The sequence below is a fragment of the Bombina bombina genome, chromosome 6, assembly GCF_027579735.1.
Source record: "Bombina bombina isolate aBomBom1 chromosome 6, aBomBom1.pri, whole genome shotgun sequence".
Classification (NCBI taxonomy): domain Eukaryota; kingdom Metazoa; phylum Chordata; class Amphibia; order Anura; family Bombinatoridae; genus Bombina; species Bombina bombina.
The window spans coordinates 970,702,649-970,716,928 of NC_069504.1; the positions used below are offsets into that span (position 1 = coordinate 970,702,649).

General features: G+C 36.0%; 1 protein-coding gene across 4 annotated transcripts in view; it reads left to right on the forward strand.

Annotated features, from left to right (window-relative positions):
* Positions 1–4,961: 4,961 nt before the first annotated feature.
* The window catches only part of PCDH1 (protocadherin 1), a 282,736-nt gene continuing 273,417 nt past the window's right edge, over positions 4,962–14,280 (forward strand). For 3 of the 4 annotated variants that reach the window (XM_053718621.1, XM_053718622.1, XM_053718627.1), the window contains exon 1: positions 4,975–5,092. In XM_053718621.1, the coding sequence (XP_053574596.1) occupies positions 5,035–5,092 (58 nt within the window). In that variant the 5' untranslated portion in view covers positions 4,975–5,034. Of the gene's footprint in view, positions 5,093–8,034; positions 8,185–14,280 lie in introns of all 4 variants that reach the window. The other variant, XM_053718625.1, reaches the window with a different exon arrangement.

A 14,280-nucleotide genomic window follows, 5' to 3' on the forward strand; every position in this document is an offset into this window, starting at 1 on the left:
GGCCCATTTTTTTGTGAACAACCTGGGTTGTTCTTGCTGATTGGTGGATAAATTCATTCATCAATAAAAAAAATGCTGTCCAGAGTTCTGAAGAAAGAAAAAAAGCTTAGATGCATTCTTTTTAAATAAAGATAGCAAGAGAACAAAGAAAAAATGATAATAGGAGTAAATTACAAAGTTGCTTAAAATTACATGCTCTATCTGAATCACAAAAGAAAAAATTTGGGTTCAGTGTCCCTTTAAGCCACTTTGCCACCTGTTATGTGGCGTATCTCAATCCCCCTGGACTTTTCTGACCATAGAGATTGACAGCCCCTGCTCACGGGCGATTGGCTGAGTGCGAGCAGGGGGCAGCGTTGCCCACTAGCTGCAATGTGCAATGAAAAATGCAGAGACGCGATTCCGGGTGGACAGGGGACAAGTTTACGGTCACTTTAAAGGGACAGTTTACTCAAAAATTTTCTGCCCTTTAATTTGTTCCCAATGATCCACTTTACCTGCTGGAGTGTATTAAATTGTTTACAAGTAGCTCCTTTACCCTTATATTGGCATTTGAAATTGTTAATTTAGCATGTGGTATCCCCACCTATTCTGAAAGTTTGTGGCCGCGCGTACCAGCTATAGATAAGCTTTGTAAACACAGCCAGCAGAAGAAATTACACTCCCAGTGTGATAAAGCAGACATAAGGTAATAAAATGTTGATTTTCCATTGTTCTCTCAAAGTATTGGTGATTGTTTTAAGGACAGATATAAGATAAAGAAGCAGGTATATGTGCACAATGTGATACAGTAATGAGATCTGATTATACCTACAAGCTCAACCTATTTTATTAGGCTGTGGCTTCAAAACACAAAATCAGAGCTTTAATATACAGAAATAAACCTTAAAAAGCTAATTTTCATACATTTTTTACTCTGCAGTTGTTAAAAAAAGCAATTGTAAACACATTAAGGGAAAACTATTTTACAGTATACTGTCCCTTTAAATACAGAACGTCTGGCAGAAATATAACCCTGAAAAGATAAAGTCACTGAGGATTTATTCAAATATGTTCAAACTTTCTAAACCTAGACAGCAAAATGTATACACAAAAGGACTATAAAACACAAAGGTAACTCAATTAGTCACACAAGCAGGAATCAGACTACCCACATCTTATAGAAAATTTGATTAAGATCCAGGTAAGTCCAGTGTTTTCTGGAAGCTTATTTGCATATCCCCTAAGGACTCTTCATTAGACAGAAGTTTTGCAAATACACATTTTTATCTACTCTTCATGATTAAAGGGACAGTCAACACCATACTTTTTGTCGTTTAAAAAGATAAATAATCCCTTTATTACCCATTCCCCAGTTTTGGATAACCAACACTGTTATATTAATACACTTTTTTCCTCTGTGATTAACTTGTATCTAAGCATCTTCTGACAGTCCCCTGATCACATGACATTTGATTTATTATCTATTGACTTTCATTTTAGCCAATTAGTGCAGTGTCTGCCACAAGCTATGTGCGTGATCACAATGTTATCTATATGGCTGACATGAACTAGCTCTCCCCTGTTGTGAAAAGCAAATAAAAAAGCATGTGATAAGAGGCGACCTTCAAGAGCTTAGAAATAATCACATGAGCCTTCCTAGGTTTAGCTTTCAACTAAGAATACCAAGAGAACAAAGCAAAATTGGTGATAAAAGTACATTGGAAAGTTGTTTAAAATTACATGCCCTATTTGAAACATGAACGGTTTTTTTTTAACTTGACTGTCCCTTTAACCAACATTAGTGTATAGCCCCTTGCCATGCACAGCTTACAGAATGTCTTGTGAGTTTGACCAGACCCCATTGTTCATAATATAAAGGATACCAAAACCCTTGGGTTAGTGTTGTGCTAGTGGGTTGTAAATTGTTGTCAGATGTCAAAAACACTGGCTTTAGCATTAAAAACACACTTGCATTTATGCAAAATACTGTTTGCTACAAATCAAATGATTTCTGTTTTGAGACCACACTAAGAAACACATTTTGGCCTATATTACAAGCGGAGTGCACAAATATTAGCGCTATTGTGCTTTAACATTGCTTAAGCACAATCAATGGTGCTTCTATTTTTGCGCTCATATTCGTAAGTCTAAAATTATTTTAAGGCAAGATAATATCAGCAGGCCGGATACCATGGGTGCACTAAATCCCTCATATAACTTCTATGTGGGCATGTTGGATATGGCTTAAAGGGGCAGTATACACCAATTTTCATATAACTGCATGTAATAGACACTATTTTAAAGAATAATATGCACAGATACTGATATAAAAATCCAGCGTAAATGTTTTAAAAACTTACTTAGAAGCTCAAAATGTAACACTGATAATGAGATAAGCCTGCGACACCCACTGAAAGGGGCTGATAGCAGATCCCCCCCTTCCCTGCATATGAAAAGACCCATTATACAATCAGAAGCAGTCTAAAGTCTGTATACATCGGTATATATCTAAAACTTTGGGGTTTGGTTAGGAGCCTGAAGATCAGCACAATGTTATTTAAAAATAAGCAAAACTAAACATATTTACAAAAACACACCCAGTTAAGCATTATAAATGGATCATCTACAAAAAATGTATGCAAAGATAAATCTAGTGTATAATGTCCCTTTAAGTGCTAAGCCAATGGTTCGCAGAAGGTGCACAAGGAGTGGAGTTTTTCAAGTAGGTGTGTGCTATACTATAAATAATAATGATTTACTTCAGGTCTTGAAAAGCACTGTTTTTCAAAGTTTTTTTAGATTGCTCCCCACTTGTAATATGAATGTAATGAGGGCACTAATAGCAAGTCCATTACTTCCTTTTACAGGTCTCTACAGGAAGGCAAAGGGAGTAGCTTAGCCTTTGAAGTGGTTGCTAGGAGACACCTACAATAGCTACAGTCCGTTTCTTGCCCATGCTCAGTAAAGGACTTTTGGTGCATAAATCTTAAGTTCTCTAATCAGCTTCCTTATCTCCCTAGAGGCAGTGGTAACAATGAGAATGTCTAAATGCTCCGTTTGCAAATATATATATATAATAATAAGTTGTTTGCTGTTTTTTTCTTTTTAAACATAGTAACATAGTAGATGAGGTTGAAAAAAGACCGAAGTCCATCGAGTTCAACCTATACAAATCTAATATACTTACAAAAAGCTTAAATTGAGCTTAAATTAATCCCACTAAAAGGTGACCCATTTAATACAAACAATCATATCCGTGGATTTTGTTTCTACTCAGAAATGTATCCAAACATTTTTTAAATATATTAAGGGTATTGGCATCCACTACCTCCTTTGGTAATGAGTTCCACAATTTTATTGCTCTTACAGTGAAAAAAAACGTTTCCATTGCAGGAGATAAAATCTACTTTCCTCCAACCTTAAATTGTGACCTCTTGTCACAAACAATTTTCTTGGAATAAACAGAGCTTCTGCCATCTTTGTATTTGAGCCTTGAATATATTTATATAAAGTAATCATGTCACCTCTCAAGCGCCTTTTTTCTAGAAAAAACAGACCCAGTTTGGCTAGCCTCTCCTCATAGCTTAAATTATCCTTTCCCCTTATTAGCTTTGTGGCCCTTCTCTGAACTTTTTCTAGTTCTGCAATATCTTTTTTTGCGATCGGTCCCAGAACTGCACTACATACTCAAGGTGAGGTCTTACCAGGGATTTATATAGTGAAATAATTATGCTTTCCTCTCTTGAATCAATACCTCTTTTAATACATGCTAGTATCTTATTAGCCTTAGAAGCCGCTGCCCTGCATTGTGCATACATCTGTAGCTTGTTATCAATTACTACTCCCAAATCCATTTCCTCCTCTGGTTGGCTAAGTCTTATCTCATTTAAATAATACATTGCCTGCTTATTTTTACTTTCAAAATGTAGAACCTTGCATTTTTTCGTATTAAATCTCATTTTCCATTTACATGTCCATACTTCTAATTTTTCCAGATCCCCTTGCAACGCAAGTTCATCTTGCTATTACCTTATACAACTTTGTATCGTCTGCAAAAATAGAGATGTCACTATTTAATCCTTGCTCCAAGTCATTAATGACAATATCCAGAAACTCTCTGATGCAGCTGTATATGCAACACGCCCGTGCTTAACCCTTAAAATTAGCACAATTTACGATAACCAAAATCACTACTTGTTTCAAAAAGCTGCAGGTGTGTGTTATCAAATAACAAACAGTTCAAATGTAGGCGTATATATGCATTAAGTATATGGTTGACATAAAAAAAAAATGGACTGATGACAAGTCATAAGTAATGTAAATATTCACCACTTGTTATACAGTTTCAGCATAATAGCTATTACAGGTTTCTTCATAGAAAACAATCTTCTTCATAGAAAACACTTAGCACATCCAGTTTGTGATAATAAAACATAGCTTTTATTTAAAAACTTGAAAAATAAAAGTGTACAGACATGGATTGTGTTCTATTAGTTGTACCTTGTACAATAATAAGTACCTCCGACCCTCAGTGATGCATCACTAGACGCGTTTCGCCGTAGATTTATCAATAGTGACTAAAGCTACGGCGAAACACGTCTAGTGACGCATCACTGAGGGTCGGAGGTATTTATTATTGTACAAGGTACAACTAATAGAACACCATCCAGGTCTGTACACTTTTATTTTTCAAGTTTTTAAATAAAAGCTATGTTTTATTATCATGAACTGGATGTGCTAAGTGTTTTCTATGAAGAAGATTGTTTTCTATGAAGAAACCTATAATAGCTATTATGCTGAAACTGGATAACAAGTGGTGAATATTTACATTACTTATGACTTATCATCGGTACAGGTTTTCTCTGTCAACCAAGTCATTAATAACATAAAACGATTTTATTTTTGTATGATTATTTTGATTTTAACATATTGTTTTACCAAGAGAACTGTTTCACATCCATTTAAATATCTATGCAGGTACCTCTGATAAGTACTGATTGCACCTTGTGAAATACGTTACAGCTTCAGTTCTCTGACATGTATTTCTGAAACATGCCCCTGCCCATAGCACTGAAGGATATTACAGGGACTACTGGACACAACTTCAATGGTAAAGTTACTACTCACGATACCATACTATTGTTTTTTCTCCAGCAGAGATCTGTAGAGCTGATATGTTATTCTACTCCACATTTAATACTGCCATCTTGGCGCTCATATAGTCTTGCACTCCACATCAAGAGGAATATTGATGTTTAACCCCTTAATGACCACAGCACTTTTCCATTTTCTGTCCGTTTGGGACCAAGGCTATTTTTACATTTTTGCTGTGTTTGTGTTTAGCTGTAATTTCCCTCTTACTCATTTACTGTACCCACACATATTATATACCATTTTTCTCGACATTAAATTAACTTTCTAAAAATACCATTATTTTCATCATATCTTATAATTTACTATAAAAATTTTTATAAAATATGAGGAAAAAAATGGAAAAAAACACACTTTTTTTTAACTTTGACCCCCAAATCTGTTACACATCTACAACCACCAAAAAAAAAACATGCTAAATAGTTTCTAAATTTTGTCCTGAGTTTAGAAATACCTAATATTTACATGTTCTTTGCTTTTTTTGAAAGCTATAGGGCCATAAATACAAGTAGCATTTTGCTATTTCCAAACTACTTTTTTTCAAAATTAGCGCTAGTTACATTGGAACACTAATATCTTTCAGGAATCCCTGAATATCAATTGACATGTATATATATATTTTTAGAAGACATCCCAAAGTATTGATCTAGGCCAATTTTGGTATATTTCATGCCACCATTTCACCGCCAAATGCGATCAAATACAAAAAATTGTTCACTTTTTCACAAACTTTCGGTTTCTCACTGAAATTATTTACAAACAGCTTGTGCAATTATGGCACAAATGGTTGTAAATGCTTCTCTGGGATCCCCTTTGTTCAGAAATAGCAGACATATATGGCTTTGGCATTGCTTTTTGGTAATTAGAAGGCCGCTAAATGCCGCTGCGCACCACACGTGTATTATGCCCAGCAGTGCAGGGGTTAATTAGGGAGCTTGTAGGGAGCTTGTATGGTTAATTTTAGCTTTAGTGTAGTGTAGTAGACAACCCAAAGTATTGATCTAGGCCCATTTTGGTATATTTCATGCCACCATTTCACCGCCAAATGCGATCAAATAAAAAAAAAAACGTTAACTTTTTCACAATTTTAGGTTTCTCACTGAAATTATTTACAAACAGCTTGTGCAATTATGGCACAAATGGTTGTAAATGCTTCTCTGGGATCCCCTTTGTTCAGAAATAGCAGACATATATGGCTTTGGCATTGATTTTTGGTAATTAGAAGGCCGCTAAATGCCGCTGCGCACCACACGTGTATTATGCCCAGCAGTGCAGGGGTTAATTAGGGAGCTTGTATGGTTAATTTTAGCTTTAGTGTAGTGTAGTAGACAACCCAAAGTATTGATCTAGGCCCATTTTGGTATATTTCATGCCACCATTTCACCGCCAAATGCGATCAAATAAAAAAAAAAAACGTTAACTTTTTCACAATTTTAGGTTTCTCACTGAAATTATTTACAAACAGCTTGTGCAATTATGGCACAAATGGTTGTAAATGCTTCTCTGGGATCCCCTTTGTTCAGAAATAGCAGATATATATGACTTTGGCGTTGCTTTCTGGTAATTAGAAGGCCGCAAAATGCTGCTGCGCATCACACGTGTATTATGGCTAGCAGTGAAGGGGTTAATTAGGAAGTTTGTAGGGAGCTTGCAGGGTTAATTTTAGCTTTAGTGTAGAGATCAGCCTACCACCTGACACATCAGAACCCCTGATCCCTCCCAAACAGCTCCCTTCCCTCCCCCACCCCACAATTGTCCCCGCCATCTTAAGTACTGGCAGAAAGTCTGCCAGTACTAAAATAAAAGCTTTTTGGGGGGTTTAGGTTTTTAAAAAAAAAATAAAAAAAATTCTTCTGCTGTGTAGGACCCCCCTTAGCCTCCAACCTCTCTGATCCCCCCCAAAACAGCTCTGTAACCTTCCCCATCTGCCTTATTGGGGGCCATCTTGGGTACTGGCAGCTGTCTGCCAGTACCCAGCTTGCACAAAAAAGGGCTTTTTTTTCTTAGTTTTTTTTTTTTCTGTAGTGTAGCTTCCCCAAACCCCCCCCCCACCACCACCACCACAAACCCCCACCACCTCATTGATCGTTTTTTTTTTTTAACTTTTTTTAACTGATTTATTTTAAACCTTTTTCTGTAGTGTAGCGGTTCCCACCCGCTCCCTCCCCGTGCACGCGCCCGCCCCCGCCCTCCCGTGCACGCGCGCATGTCCGTGCACGCCCCCGGGCATCCCCGCCCACGATCCCGCCCCCCCTCCACATCTCCAGGGCCATCGATGGCCGCCACCCGCCTCCCGGTACTGCTCCCACCCACCAACGAAGGAAGCCACCGATCTCCGGTGCAGAGAGGGCCACAGAGTGGCTCTCTCTGCATCGGATGGCTTCAAAAGGTTATTGCAGGATGCCTCCATATCGAGGCATCACTGCAATAACCGGAAAGCAGCTGGAAGCAAACAGGATCGCTTCCAGCTGCTTTCCACACCGAGGACGTGCAGGGTACGTCCTCAAGCGTTAACTGCCTTTTTTTTGAGGACGTACCCTGCACGTCCTCGGTCATTAAGGGGTTAAATGACTGACAGTATGAGAAAGGTAGAATAGGCAGAAAGTGTGAGAAATAAAACAACCAATGAGCAGATATGTTTAAACACTGCATTTACATTCTAATAAGTCCCCATCTACAACTATCCCAACAAGAAATAGCTTTAAAGGGATGGTAAACAGTCTGTTTCACTGTAGTGATAAAAAAGCACTAAGCAGTTGCTTATACTTAAAGGGACATTATACACTAGATTTTTCTTTGCATAAATGTTTTGTAGATGATCCTTTTATATAGCCCATACAGGGTTTTTTTTTTTTATGTATAGTTTTGATTATTTTTAAATAACATTGCTCTGATTTTCAGACTATCTACCTACTCCAGTTTGCGCCAGTTTGTATAAAGGATCTTTTCATATGCAGAGGAAGAGGGAGTGTCTGCTCTTTTTGCTATAGAACCACTTGCAGTGGGTGTTCCAGCTAACCTTTTCAACAGAGCTAAACTGGGAGGTTCTAAGTAAGTTTTTAAATGGTATAATACTGGATTTTTATATAAGTATCTGGGCATATTATTCTTTATAGTAGTGTCTATTACATGCACTTATATGAAAATTGGTGTATACTGTCCCTTTAATATAAATCATTGGAGATATATATATATATATATATATATATATATATATATATATATATTCTTTTTTAAATGTACTTATGTTCTAAATTAAATGAATAGTAATTTCATGGATTATAGAACACTATGAATGTCCAACCACTTACAGAACAATGTCACTAACATATCCCATATAACTAATTATTCAATTAAACTGTAATAATACTATTTTTTCTAATCTATCTAAAAGAGAATGCTTAAAATAGGTTACAGATTTTTTGCTTTTTGAAAACTGATGTTCCTGTGCTGAATAAACTAGCTTTTTAAGTGGGAGCTGTCATATCAGCCAATGAGCAACACAGTACCATATCAGCCAATGAGCAACAGAGCACACAATCAGACATGTTCTATTAATTTTAAATTAACACTTTAAGGACACAGCTTTCAGTTTGCTCAATTGTTTTATGACGGAAAAATTCCGTCATATGTCCTTAAGAGGTTAAAGGGACATAAAAGTGCAAAAACAACCCATGGAGGGTTAAAAACATAGCACCAGAGCAGCAATCCACTACTGAGACACAAGAAGCATATGTGTGTAGCCACTAATCACCAGCTTGCTCCCAGTAGGGCATTGCTGAGCCCGAGTATATTTAGTGAATAAACCCAAATTTATATGTGAGCAACAGTGCAATAATAAATTGCTCTAACACACTAGAGCATTTTTGTTTTTCACTATGTCCCTTTAAGTATAACACATACTATTTGTGTTTGTTTCTGGAGGGTTTTCTCATATCCCTTTAACATAATAATAATATAGGTAAAGCTAACAGAATGCTTATTCAAGCTGTTTTGTGTTTACCTGTGTGTCTAGTTACACAGCGTTATCACCTACAAGCAGCAATATATATTGTTTCTCATATAGAATACAGACAGTCACTGTGCCTCAGCCTGTCCTGCTGTCAGGCAGCGTTCACTGCTCTGGGGATAGATGCAGGCGGCACACGGATGGGCGCAGCTCCTCTAGTGGACATTTAAACAATAACTTCCAGAAACACAGCCAGCAGCTCCATCTTCTATCAGCCAGTGGAAGTGCAGTTTAGCCAGCGAGCTCAGCCTCAAGAGCTGCAGTCTATTCTACATGACAAGAATATACAGAGGATTGGACCATAAAACCAGCAGCTTAATATTTACATACAAACTCAATCATTTATTTCCTGATACTTTATTTAATTGTGTTTTGGTAGATTAAAAAAACGTTTACTGGTCCAATGAAAGCTATAAATAAATGCTGTATTTCATAAGCTTTAATAAAAACTAACGTTTATATAATATTTAAATATTACATATTTTAAAGCTGTCATTAACACACATATAGATATCTAGAGAGAGAGAGAGAGAGATGACAGATGAATGATAGATTAGATAGATAATAGACAGGCAGACAGATATTTTATAAGCTTTCATAAAAACTCATTTTCAAATAATATTTAAATATTACATATTTGCAAGCTGTCATTAACACACGTATAGATAGATAGATGATACACAAACAGCTATATATTTCAGAAGCTTTCATAAAAACTCATTTTCACATACTATTTAAATACTATGGGCCAGATTACGAGCGGAGTTCAGAATATCGCATATGCGAGCGTGATATTTGAGCTCAACTCAGTAATAATAGCACAGGCAAATGTGCGCTGGTATTATTAGTTAGGGGCAAAGCGAACACAACCTCACGTTCGCATTGCAGGGAAGCATTGCACTCACGGGAGTGTGCTTCCACAGGTTCCAATGGCGCCTCGCTCTCATGCCGTGAGACATGGCTGAGAACCTAGCCCAGCGAAGGGGGTAAGTCGTGCAGGAGATTTTAATTATATATGTAAATATGTGTATAAAAATATATTTATGTGTTTTTATACATAAATATATATCATTATGTATATAAAACATATACACCCCATAAAACAGCTTAGTGTAGTTTTTTAAGTAAAAAAAAAAGCTAATATTTTTAAATTTACAAAACCCACACTAGACTAAAATTTGGGGGCAATTGGGGCATTTTTAGAAAAACAGCCAAAGATCTGGCTGGTTATTTTTTTGCGCGCCCATAAACGTGCCCATTCATAGGCAGGCAATAAATTAGCGATTCACTTGTTATCTAGCCCTATATACTGTATTTAAAAGATGTAATTTACATGCATACAGACAGATATAAGATGATTGATAGATATACTGTAGATAGGTTAGATAGATAGATAAATAAATAGATAGAAATGTTCTCTATCCAGTACTATATTAATAAGTAGGGGAAATAACCATGTGTTATCTGGTCCATGACATCTATGCACCAAGAGCTGAAATTTGCAGTTGCATACAGTACATTTTTATTTACTCATTCTCCCCTACTTGGAATGGTCCCTAGAAATAAGTAATACAGATTTTATAGTCTGTTTTGTTACTGTGAATTAGGTTTTCGGACAGAAAGTTAAACACTATTAAACTTCTATAGGACTGCAAACCAAAAGTTAATAATGCATGAAAAGTCTCAAATTGCTGATGCTGGCTAAGTTGCAGTTCCTAAATATAGTGCTAAATGGTACAGAGTCATACTGAACATAAGCACTACATCTCTTCACAAAGTATGCGCACAGCACCAGGGTACATTCCCCTTTATACACCCCCCCCCCCAACAGAAATATAGGAACCCACTATAAATACAAAATTAATTCTATGATCTAGGATCCTAGTACCATTTAGCAAAGAAAACATAATTCATTCTATGATCTAGGGTCCTAGTCAGCATTTAGCCAAGAATAAAAACACCCTAGATTTATAATTTAATATGCAACAAAAATAAAATATAATTATATTTTAAAATAGTAATGTAAGATAACAGTTTTAAGTATAACCATTAAAAACCTAATGGGACATTAAAATGAAAATGTAATTTACCATAAGATGTTTAATAAGGCATATAAAAATGCAGTGTGCTTTATTTTTTATCAGATTTCTTTTAAAACAGCTTTAAAATCTGTAACCACTACCCCCAGCATTCTACACAGTGATTTTTGATCATTACAACTCATTTATATATGTCCCTAATTAGCCACAGCAAAGCAGATAAGATACACAAATTCAATATGATTTTCTAGGGATATGCTTCTTGACTGCAAAACAATTTCCTAAAAAGAAAAGAAAAAAACTTGAAATGCTTTTAAAATATGTATTTTTTTATGCAAAGGGTTTTGTGTTGCAGGTTTTTAATATATAATAATTAGCAAAGAAATATTCGTCTGTGTAGCTGTACAAGGGGATAGGGAAAATATTACATATACCCCAATTCTCTAGAAAGCAAAACTGGGATAGCAGCACTGAAGTGTTTTGAATGCTAATGTATCTATACAAAAATACAGTGAAATATTATTTATATTATTAGACTTAGGAAGTCAATTGTTTTCCGCTAAAAGAAGCTGTGCACAATCTTTCTGGAAAACTGAAAAAGGAAATAGTTAAAATTGCATTTATTGCTTAGCTGGGAAACAAATGGACTGTGAATTGAACTGGTGCCCTTGATTACTTTTATTGTAATGTCAGAGCTAAATTAATTATTTTTTAATGGGATAATCTACAAAAATTAATTTCCTTTAAAGGTACATGAAAGTCAAAATTAAACTTCCATAGATCAGAGCAGTGTTTCAACCTCAGTCCGAAGTACCCTTAACAGGCCAGATATTTATGATATCTTAACTAGAGCACAAGTGAATAATCAGCTGGTGGGCGATAGCTGGTTAGTAACCATGGTTACTGATCAGCTGATTATATCACTTGTGCTGTAGTTAACCCCTTACTGTTGAAGTTGTTCTTTTAATAGCGTCAAGAATGAGCTTTTTTAGGACGCCAGCAGGAGGGAGGGTGTAATAGGGTGGTCTTGACTCTTGCGGCAAGACCCACGCTATGCTAGACAAACAATCCTTTAACGACCAGAGATGTATAGGGTACGTTGTGGTCGTTAGGGGTTAAGATATCATGAAAAACTTGCCTGTTAAGGATACTTGAGCACTGGAGTTGAGAAACACTGAGACAGAGCATGCAATTTTACAAGAATTTTCAATTTACTTCTATTACCAACTTTAATTCATTCTCTTGGTATCGTTTTCTGAAAAGCCTAAGCTTAGGCGCAGCAATGCTCTACTGGCTACAAACATATGCCTCATGTCATTAGCTCACCAGGTGTATTCATTTAGTTATCAGTAGTTCATAGCTGTTCTAGAGTGTTCAACCCCTTTGCAAGTTTACAACCAATAACCAATTATTACTCTTAAAGGGACATTCTAGTCTAAAAATACCATGTTTTATTTTTAAACACTTTTCCTTATTTTTCTTTGTGTTTAACCCCTTTAAAAGGATAGGGCTAAAAACACAGTGAAAGTGGTTCTCTTAGATAATCCATGATGTCACTGATAAGGATTCAGCCAGTGATTGTACCTGTGTCACATTCACTCGCCAGCTGTGGCACAGGAACATGACATCGATTATTTGCAGGGGTTAATCAAATAGTAAAATGAAGGAATTTGTATAAAATACCTTTATGCAATCAAGCATTTTAGTTTAACACTAGAATATCCCTTTAACTGTGTGAAATTATTTTAGCCCCATAAATATATTTTAAAAGGCTTGTGTGTGACCTGCTTAAAACAAAAAAAACTCAACCAATGAGCTTCATAGTTAATGATTTAATATAAATTTCATGAGTTAAAAAAGATTACATATTTATTCACACACTCCTTATTAGTGTTATAACAGTTTTGAAGCTGTCCAGTATGTAAATGTTTTCTCAGGCTCTTTTTGCTGATGTCAATAATTGCCAGTTAAAGGGATACTGAACCCACATTTTTTCTTTCATGATTCAGATAGAGCATGCAATGTTAAGCAACTTTTTAATTTACTCCTACTATCAATTTTTCTTCGTTCTCTTGGTATCGCTATTTAAAAAAGCAGGAATGTAAGCTTACGAGCTGGCCCATCTTTGGTTCAGCACCTAGGTTGTTCTTGCCGATTGGTGGCTAAATGATATACACCAATCAGCAAGCGCTATCCAGGGTCTAAACCAAAAATGGGCCGGCTCGTAAGTTTACAGTCCTGCTTTTTCATATAAAGATAGCAAGAAAATTGGATAAAAGGAGTAAATCAGAAAGTTGCTAAACATTGCATGCTCTATCTGAATCATGAAAGAAAAAAATTGGGTTCAGTATCCCTTTAAGAGGAAGGGCGGACATTTTGTATTTTGAAATGTTTATACATCTTTTCTGATATGACACTCACCTTTCCACACCCATGTGCAGTCTTGGACAAATGTTTGGACTCTGAAGTATGCAAAGTGAGGGCAGTGTCCATATAGGACAATAAAAGTTATTTGCTTCCCTGAGGGCAAAAACTGCATCCACAACATGTGGTGTATTACAATACTGTGCATTGTACTGGACTGCCTAATGCAGGTAGAATATATGGTAGTTTTAGGGAGATATTAAATGCAACATGTTATTATCTCTTACAGCTTTAACTCCCAGAAGAATACTTTTACCATACAACCAGGTACAATTTAATAACTGGTTCTTGCAAGTTACAGAATCACCATACCCATCACTAATGTACCCACTAGACAATTAACACTATCAGTGCCGAAGTGGATATCATCACATTGCATATTACTCCCATTTGGCACTGTAACGTTAATGTACAATATCAGATTGCTAGAGAGCCATTAGTAGAATGCATCCCACACTCATTAAAAATCATCTCCCATTCTGTTGTTAGAGTATATTGAATGAGTTTCGGATATTAATCCAAGTCAATCAAATACTCAAATGGCGTGTTTGCTGGTTTTATATTGCATCTGTGCTCATAGATAAAAGAATATGAGCTGCCCATTGTTTTTCTCTGATTTTCTGTGATATAAACAAAACACGTGTAAAATTTTGAGTAATATGTTTGCAGGTTTAC